This window comes from Alligator sinensis, unplaced genomic scaffold (assembly GCF_000455745.1).
Source record: "Alligator sinensis unplaced genomic scaffold, ASM45574v1 scaffold181_2, whole genome shotgun sequence".
Classification (NCBI taxonomy): domain Eukaryota; kingdom Metazoa; phylum Chordata; order Crocodylia; family Alligatoridae; genus Alligator; species Alligator sinensis.
The window spans coordinates 275,231-285,178 of record NW_005842429.1 but is presented as its reverse complement, the minus strand read 5'-3'; the positions used below and the strand labels follow the sequence as shown (position 1 = coordinate 285,178).

Genomic DNA, 9,948 nt, shown 5'->3' with positions numbered 1-9,948 from the left:
AGGTGATGTTGATGATAAGAGGGCTAAGGAGGCTTTGTTGGGATGCAGGTGGGGGGCATAAGGACACTGGAAATGACATTGAGAATCTTTCTTTGGCAAAGGAGAGAGGGAACAACGATAGACAAAGAGTCAAAGGGAGGAAAATGTAGTGTGTTGTCTTAAAAATATGGCTTGAATAGGCCATGTGCTTCTCCCTTCACATTCTATCTCACTTAACAGTGAGAAGACTTTTTTTTCCAGTTTATGGTTTAGTTGGTCAGGCATGACTTTTAACTGAATGATGTTTGTTTTACAGTTGACATCAACAAACAGGAGATGCTTCAGAGGAAGAAGAATGCTGTTTTGGTAGATGGTGTTTTTCTGAATGGTCCAATAGCAGATGCAAGAGCAGGAGAGAAATTTGTTGAAGATGCCTGTAAGATTATAATGGAAGAAGTGATACAGAAAGCTGCTGATGTAACAGAGAAGGTATGAGAGTCAGCATGAGAGTCTGTTGTTTATTGCTAATTAAATCTATTACCTTAGCTTTCCAAGATAGCTAAATTTTATTATGCTTAAATGCCATCGAACTTCCTTTTAGTGTGTTCTCTGGCTCTGAAATAAACTATAACCTTCCAAATTAAAACCATAGGATATCATAAGACCTTTTAGTAGCATAAATCAAAATATGTGTCTACAAGAAACTTGTCTGCTTTACTTTGGAGAATCTAATTTGCTTTTTTGTCCTGGGGCCATGTTCACTCTTGAGTGCACACCTGGATGATATAGGCAGACAAGGTTCCTTGGGTGAATTTGATATCTTTTATTAGACCAACCCAAATAGTTGGAGAATAGCTATTAAGCAAGCTTTTGGGTTCAAAAACCCTTCGTCAGGCTAAGGAAGTTTCAGCAGTTGGTGCGTGCTCTTCCTGCCTATGTCCTTAGACCAACACGGCTACAACCTACACCTCTGCACCTGGATGATATATGTTCAGAGATATATCAATATACATTTGGTGCATCTCTGAGCCTAGAAGCATAGCTGTTTGACTGTAGGATTTTGTCTTGAAGGTTGGGGAGCATGGTACCACTGGAGTAGGGCATTGTTACCGACTGATCTGAGATCCTGAGGATCCTGAGTATTGAAATGACTTGGGAAAGGTGCTGGATTGGCAAACCTTCTCTGCTTTTGGGCATGTGCTCTTACAGCTCCAAGCCTCTGGAGATACTGAAAATACTGGGATTGCACAAAAGTGACAGTAAACTGAATTTGCCCTGAAGAGTTGTTATATTTAGTGAAAATACACAGACCAAGCAATATAGTTTGGTCTTCAGATTCCAGGTTGAGTTTGCAGCTCCAACCATTCCAAAAACATGTTCTTTTTCTTTATTTCGTTTTTTCTTTCTTTTTTTTTTTTTAACAGAGCATGTTTGGTCAGGTAGTCCTGATATGTAATAAAAATAGGATTAGATGAGGCCATTTTTACAATCATTTTTCAAGATAATATTCCACTTTAAAGTGCAGTTTTCTTACTTTGGAAATCATTACTGAAACCATTGCTGAGTTAGCAGCATAACACTTATCTTCCCTTCAGCTAACATTTATTTTTGCTGGTATTCCCCCCCACCATAATTAGGTTTGTGAATGGCAGCCTCCTGAAAAACTGAAAAAACTTCTTGATCTGGAAATGAGGGATACTGGAGAACCTCACCAGCAACTCTTGCAGCTTTGCCAGGATGTTATACGATACAGCGTCAAAACCAGTAGGAAATTTGATTTCTAATTATGTTATCTTGCTCCCCAAAACTATGAAGTCAGGCTATTTTCTCCTAAGATTTGTTACTCTGCCGGAAACAAAATGACATTTTGCCAACATCAGCATTTTCTGCTTGCCTGTGACTATACAAAAGCATTGGTTCTGCTACAGCTGTTCAAATAAATGCTGGCATAAGTAATTATTTTCTCCTTCATATCTAGTCCTTATTGTAAAATGAGGTTATTATGCATACCCAAGACACCTGGATCTTCAGTGTGATCACATGGACTCCTGAGGGTGACCAAAATCTGTGAGATGTTTTAAAAAAGTAGTAATCCTGCAAGGGATTACCATTGATGCTATTGGGAGAGTCTGCTATTCTAAAGTCTCCTGAAAGACACTTTGGCCTCTAGACAGGTATGGAATAGGATATAAAAAATTACCAAATCAAGCAGGGTAAGACTCTTTAACCCCAAGATCCCTGCTTAGGACTTCATGTTGTCTGATTGATTAGTAGTGATGTCAGATTCAGTGCCATCTACTGCAAATAAGGCAAAATTATTTCAGATGGTTGATAAGAAATTGACTGTGCTTACTGTGAACATGTTGCAAATGGGCCATTTGCAAAAACAAAGTCAATCTTATTGCATGCTTTAAATCAAAGTTTAAACATAATCAGGTGACTGAGTATATACCAGCTGCTTAATGCATGGATACAAACCTAACCTGGAGTATGATCCTGTTAGGTGCTGATAATCTCTTTATCAGATGCTAATCTGCTGACTGGACAAATATCCTACTCTCTTCAAAGGAAAATGAGAATGCACATCATCTTGGGGAAGGAATCCAGTACCTTGCAGAATTAGTCCTAAATAGTTAACCTTAATGAAGATAATATCGCATTGTTAAATTTCAGCAGAAACAAATGAATAACATCAGTTTTGGAAGTAGTATGGTGTGTACTACAAGTCCAGATAAAATTTCAGAAGCATAGCCACCTGCTTACGCTGTATTTCAAAAAGCGTGAAGGGCATTTCACATAGCTACATTGCTTGCATAGGTCATGTTCCCTGCTAAAGACACTGTTGCTACAGAATAAAATAAAAAAGGACACGGAAAGTAGCAGTGTGATCTGGAGGGTCTTGTGCAATATTAATATGCAGATACCATTGTAGAGTCAGTGGAAGATGTTCTCTCTATCCTCATTTTTGTTGTTCGTGTTTACATTTTCAGTTACGCACAGCCACGTTAGAAAAGTGTGTTAAATTTAAAAATATGATGCATGAATAAAATCTTGCAAAGGCTTCAGATTTAAGACCTCCTACTCCTATTATAATTCTACCTTGTTTTGTAAATATCTACTTACGGTGCACTGAGTTAAAGTCAAGGTGATAGACCCGAGTCTGTATTAAATTGCTTTTATCATCTGAAAAGTCAGATCATTTAATTTAATATTTCAGCACTTCAAAGTCATATCACCTTAAACTAAAGCAGTAAGTTACAAAATCATTTTTCTTTTTTCCTAATATTTTTCAGAAAATGCAGGAAAAGGAAGGAGATATATTATCCTTTAAAAAAATTAACATGGAAAAGAAAATCTTTTGTTTCACATTTCTCCCTCCTTTTTGGAAAGAGGGCATATAAAAGAGGAAAGCAAACTAGAAAAAATAATGTAATCAGTCCACTGAGGCCAAATCTTGTTTGCTTCATTTGCATGACTAGTTCCAACTCGCATTAGTTTCATGAATATGAGGAGTGGCAAAGGCTAAAGAAACAGTATGGGTTGGTCATATCTTAAATAAATAAATTTAAGCACAGGGGGCAATTAAGAATGAGATTTAGGAAGCAAAAGGCTGACTATTCAATTCCCAGCTCACAAGATCAGGCCCTCCCATGAAGGAGGTAAGCATGAGGCCTATGCAGTACCAGCATGTTAAGCTGTTTTGGGACTTGATCTCAGTTGTCAGTTTTGCCCCTTGTGAAAACATTAGTCAAATTGGGAAGAAGCAGGAGAGTAATACAAATACTATGAGGATAATGGAATATAACTTTGTTTGTTCCTGTAGCATATTTTAACCTATGCACCTACATTCTTGTGGTTAGTAGAGAGGGGCTGTCATATATGTAATTTCACATGTGCTGAAATACTTTAATTTTTTTTTTTGCATTTTCAGATCACCCAAGATTTTTCAACCAGTTGTATGCTGGCATTGATTATTACTCTTTAGTTGCTCGTTTTATTACTGAAGCACTAAATCCAAGTGTGTAAGTGAATCTGTCATGTAACTGTTAACTGTAGAATGGTGTTTTAAAATTCCAGAATGTCTTTACTTTGAATTCCTTCTTCAGTAAGAGGATCTGAAAGAGCTCCCCTTTGCAGGAACAGAGAGGGTGGGGGGGTGCATCTTGCAAGAACTTGGGGAGATAACATAGTGTCTTGGCACTATAAGGCATCAGATATGTGGGTAGACTTGTGGGGCACATTCAGATGAGCATGGTCGTGCAGTATGTGGTGCCACAAACACGTTTACAGCACCACATACCACACAGTCTGGTGTTCTCTGCTCTGCAAGGGCATGCTGCCCAAGCATGATGACCTCCTGCTGTTCCTTCTAATCCTAATTTTCTTTGATTCTATGAATAACATAAATAAATAAATAAATAAAAAGAAGGAAGATTTGCATTAAAAATAAACTGATACAGATATACCTCTGTTCTCTGAAACAACTTATGTAGACCTGCACTTAAATGGTTACTTATCTGGGCAGGCAGCAATTTGCCAATAGTTATAAATGCAAAACCAGAAGCATAATTTGCACGTAAGGGGTAACATTCCACAGTAGCGTAGTGCTTTAACTACTGTTCACTTAATGTGAACCACATGACTAACATTCTTGTGTGCACTGTTTGAAAATATAAAGCTCAATATGACATTGCTGTTAGGAACAGAGGACTTTAATTCAGTATCCTGCTGGCAATGGCCAGCATTGGATGCTTCACAAGAAGGTGCAAGAATCCCCACAGAAGGTAAATATTGGGCAGTATTAGGAACTAGGAAGCATATAACAGGTAGATATTGACTTAAACTTCAAAGCATGAAGTGTTAGCTACTTTAGCTATTTTTAGAATTTATAAATCTGGAGACTCTTGTTGTTCATATAAACGTCCAATCCTTCTTTGAATCTTGAGAAATTCTTGGCCTTAACAATATCCTGTGGCAATAAGTTCTGCAATGTGTTGCTAATCATTATATGCTTGTATCTATGCAGATATACGTATGAGGTATCACCTGTGTTTTTGTTAGTAGAAGAAGCAGTCCTGAAGAAAATGATTGAATTTATAGGCTGGAATGAAGGTGATGGCATATTTAATCCAGGTAAGAAAACTTTTCATCTTCAGGCTTCCAAACTAATTTACAGGAGCTGCAGGAAACTAGTGATTAAATATTTAGTGAGTAATTCACTCATGCCTAACGTCTTTGAAAGTCATATGATTTGGGCATTTAATAAAGCTGTTTCATCTAGGTTTATCTTGTATGTTTCTAGACCATATTAATAATTCTGTAGTCACATAAAATAAGACAGCTCTCTCAAGTATTAAGAAAACTATATACTGAATTAAAGAATTGATTCTAATACCTGTGGACTCGGAGCTTATTGTATTCTTACTAATGCCAACTCTCACACTTTTCTTGACTTGAGTCAGGCATAGAGTAAGGCTGTATGGAAGCATGAGAATGAGCTAATTAACTGGAACTGGAGTAGGCCTGGACCCTTAAAAGGGTCGCGTCTGTCTTTTAAAAACTGCCCAAAGGCATGTGGATGTTTTACCAGGTGGTTTATGTAGCAATGCACCAATACATGACTTGGTTGTTGTGCACTAGGAGTATTGGAGGCTGAATGGGACCTCCTGGACAGTGACTCCAGTCTCCTGCATATGCAGGCAACCATTTGTCGGTCAGATCATGTAAATCACCCAGAGCCCTTGCCCCACTGTAGGAAGAAATAGTGTGAGGTGTTTGTGAGAGGTCTGTATGTGTCACAGCATTCTTGAATGCTTCAACTTTGCTGCTCTGAAGGGTGCACACTTTGGGATTGGTTGTCCTGTTAGAAGTGTGGGGTGGGAGCACAGAGACCATGATTAGGATATGTCCTTGTGGCCCTGATCTATCCACCCAAGATGGCTAGGCACAAAATAGCCCTGTATTGTACATCTTCATGTCTGTGTTCTATGTCTCTGTATGATTACCTGTCATTTTTTGAGAGCTATTCAGGGTTACTTTTTTCTTCTGGCCAGAAGCCTTGTAACAGCTGTGGATGGAAAGTAATCGCTGGTCTGACAGGGTGTGCCTATTATTTAACATGGTGGGATGTTAGTATTGATCTTGGTGGGAGTGGCTTGAGCAAACCCCTTTTGCTGTGATAATACTCTGAAATGGTAGGAGCTGGCAGATCATGACATTGTTTTTAGTTATATTTTTATAGACTTTATTTTAATACTTCAAAGCAGCATTCTGTTGCATTACATTTCTGCTACAGATGCATGGAGAGAATGGAACATAACAAATATTAGACCCTGAAAATCCGTCTCATACTAAACTGTTGGCATCAAAGGAATAAGCTATTAGATTTTTCCTACCAATTTACTGAAAGAGAAAAGTTAATGTTTAAAAAATAGATAGTGGAAGAGGATCAGAATTATTTAATCTATCCCCCTATTAAGTGGTATCAGAGCACATTAGGTATAATTAAAATCACTGCAGTTTATTCTGCAGATTCAGTTTGAGGCAAATCCATTGAAGACCTCTTTGAAGACGTTGTTGTTGCTGTTGTTATTTAGATATATACCCTGCCCCACTCAGAAAATCTCAGTGCCCAGGTCTTGAATAGATGTTTCCCTTGCCAAACATGGTTTTGACTATCTGCGATTAATATTCTGTATACCATTTTGCCTACCATGGTATACAGTTTTGAGTAACCGCAGATTTCTGTGGTTACTCATAGGCAGAGGAAGAAAAATTTTTTGGGGGTGCTGAGCTGGCTGGGCCGGCTCATGGGGCAGTCGGAGCCCAGTGGCTTCTCCAGAGGTGGTGCGGTCCTGGTGAGTCAAGGAGTGTTTGCGGGGGGCCGGACACTTGAGCCCCCGATCATTGCACAGGGCACGGGTGGGCCGCAGCTGGGCTCAGCTTCTGCTCCCTGTGTCCATACCTTGCTACTGCCTCGCTGCTAGAGCTGCCCTACCCATGGTGGCAGGGAATAGTAGGCTCGCTCACTGCTGTGCCCTGTTGCCCTGCTTCCCTCCCCCGCAACTCGGTGTGGCAGGTAGCAGAGAAGCTGTGTGGGGATCTCCTCACCCACCGCTGCTTGCCCTGCGCTGCTCCAGCGACGTGCCTCCTGCGCCTGCTGCTTGCTTGAGGGGTGCAGCCCTGTGCCACTGCCCTCACTGCAGCCCTATGTGCAGGAGACCTGCTGTTCCCTGCTGCCCTGCTTCCCTCCCCTGTGACCCGGTGTGGTAGGGAGCAGAGAAGCCGAGCGGGGATCTCCTTGCCCACCGCTGCTCACCCTGAGCTGCCCTTCCTGTGCGTGGGGCTGCACAGAGGGCAGCGGTCCTCCCCTTCCCCCAGACGAGCCACTCACGGCCCTGTTCTGTTCCCTTCTGGGGCCCTGCAGCCCTAAGCTGCAAGCACTGCCTAGCTGGGCAGCAGACCCACCCCTGCCCAGCTCCCTTCTGACAGGGGCCTCAATCCCCCTCTCCCCACGTTTACTGGTTCATCCACAGGTGCGGGCAGACGGCTCCTGCTGCCGCCAGTCTCGGATGGTCCCACGACCCAGCCCGGCCATGGCCCCATTCAAGTTCCTAACCCCATTTTCCCATAAGCCTCTGGTTTTATGAACTGCAGTTTTGCCAACTACAGGAACCTCCCGGAACCTAAGCCCCATGGTTGGTGAGGGAAACCTGTAAATGAATTGTGTCTTCATAGTCTAGCTTTACATAAAGTTGACTTAGATCCATGTTGCATGTTACACTTAGCATGTGTTAAACATACTTAAAATGCGAGTTGTTAAAAAGCAAAGGTCTCCCCTTGCACCAGCAATATGGTAGGATGGGATCTGATGCAGTATCCCAGCAATTGTGCTTCTGCCATGCCACACATGAATGGCAGGAAGCACAATTTTGGGCTCCAGCATCAGATCCCATTGCACTTTAACATCGGTCAGGGGCCTCGGCCAGTTTTGCATTTTAGAGACTGTAGTAAGCATTTACTGTGCGACTTGTCAGAATAGTTCTAACTTTCAGTACCTCACAAATTCAACATGTACTAAGTATGCTGTGTGTCAAGGCCCTGAGACCAACGTAATCTTTATTTAAATATGTATTACCCATGTCCTCAAATTTTATGTCCTCTCTACTCTTCCCCCTCCACCTCAGTTCTTTCTTCTTTTTTTACTGTGCTTCCTAAATGGTTTTGGTTTTGGCTGCCAGGTCACTTCTGTTACTCCATGATGTATCAACAAGGTTGAGAGCAGCAGAGACTGCCAGGTTTTAACACCCTCACTGTAAAATAAGGAGAGCTGATGGTAGGCATTTTTTATGAGGACTGCTTGGTTTTGGTGCTACTCATTCCCTTCTCTGCTTCATCCAGGAGAGCCCAGATCTTTCATATCCGAGGCATGTCCAAAACCCATTTTTCTTTTTTCATCCCTAGACTATTGAGGATGAATTAGGCTAAAATGTATGTATTTATTGGCTAATTTATGTTTTTGATTCCTGGTGTAGGCACCCAGGACACAGGCTGGATATCAGGAATATAATAAATGAGGTATTTTATGTGCTTACTTTCCAGGTGGATCTGTTTCTAATATGTATGCTATGAACTTGGCTAGATATAAATATTGTCCTGAAATAAAGGAAAAAGGACTTTCAGGACTGCCCAGATTGGTCCTGTTTACGTCAGAAGAGGTAAGAAAGAGAAAAACTGCCTTATCTTTGTTGTAGAAAACTTTCTTTTTTGACAGATGCTGGGGAAATTGTATTATTTGACTTGTATGCTTAATGATGCACCTAGCAGAAATAAATCTGTCACCCACATACATTGTGAAATAGGGTGACCATCTGAGAATGGGAGGCAGTGAATTTCCTCTGTGCATGGAAACTATCAGGGGAGATCTGATGAAGGTAGCTCTTATCCTTCTTGTCCATGAGAGCCTCTGATGTAGGAAGAAAAAAGGTTTGTTTCTACCTATAAGACATGTGGATGGATTTAGGCTCCTAGACTCGAGTCCCATGCAAAAGGTGGCCGGTTTGTTCTCCACCTTGTTACTTTTTTGTGATTCGGTTTTAAGGGCCAGATGATAGTACAAAAGCAGGTGCATTAGTGGATATTCAGGGACATGAACAGGGTGGAATAGAATTACATTTAGGTGCTCATCAGAATCCATTTAGATACCCAATAGGTGGAAAAGAATGTGCCCCTTAGTTTCCAACAGGTATAAATCCCATGGGTCTTTGCATCAGTTGTCTACAGCTGGAACATATACTGAGGTTGTCAAATAGATACCTGCTGTGGCTACTCTCCATTGTGTCACTTTCAGCACAAGGAATCTCAACAAAAATCCTTAACAGCACTCTCTAAATACCTCTTCTTTTAAATTATCTAACAACACTTGTCCGATTTAAGGTTTAAAACAAAACCTATTCAAAACCCAGGTGGGAAATGGGGTTGGAAGGATGTCCATTGGTGCTAATCCTCCTTCAGAGCTTCATCCTTTCATTGGAACTCTCATTTACCGCTCTGCCTATAATACTGTTTCACATTCGCAACACTTTAAATAAACAATACATTTTTGTTGGAAACCAGACCAGCAGAGGAGGTGTTGTTACTTGGTGTCTAGAGACGCTAGTGGAGATCAGGGCTCCATTGTGCTAAAAACCATACAAATACCCAGTTATAATACAATCCCTAGTCTTAAGAATTTATGTTCTCAAAATGCTTATGGTCTAAACCAGGGTCCTCAACCCCTGACCCATGGGCCAGATCAGTCGCCTGATACTGGATCATCCAGCCTGCAGGGCTCCCCATTGCTTTGTTGGGAGTCCCATGGGCTGTGGCTCTGCATACTGGATTTTGCCCACGACAGCAGAAAAATGCTATAATAGAGCCAGAAATGGAAGTCAGTTGTCCTTGGTAGAGTTGGGTGACTTTTTTTCCCTA

General features: G+C 41.1%; 1 protein-coding gene across 4 annotated transcripts in view; it reads left to right on the top strand.

Moving 5' to 3' along the window:
* Positions 1-300: 300 nt before the first annotated feature.
* Positions 301-9,948, top strand: part of GADL1 (glutamate decarboxylase like 1) — a 106,069-nt gene continuing 96,421 nt past the window's right edge. For all 4 annotated transcript variants that reach the window (XM_006030204.3, XM_025211782.1, XM_014522996.2 and 1 more), the window contains exons 1-5: positions 301-468; positions 1,617-1,743; positions 3,911-4,001; positions 5,006-5,112; positions 8,581-8,696. In XM_006030204.3, the coding sequence (XP_006030266.2) occupies positions 316-468; positions 1,617-1,743; positions 3,911-4,001; positions 5,006-5,112; positions 8,581-8,696 (594 nt within the window). In that variant the 5' untranslated portion in view covers positions 301-315. The remainder of the gene's footprint in view (positions 469-1,616; positions 1,744-3,910; positions 4,002-5,005; positions 5,113-8,580; positions 8,697-9,948) is intronic.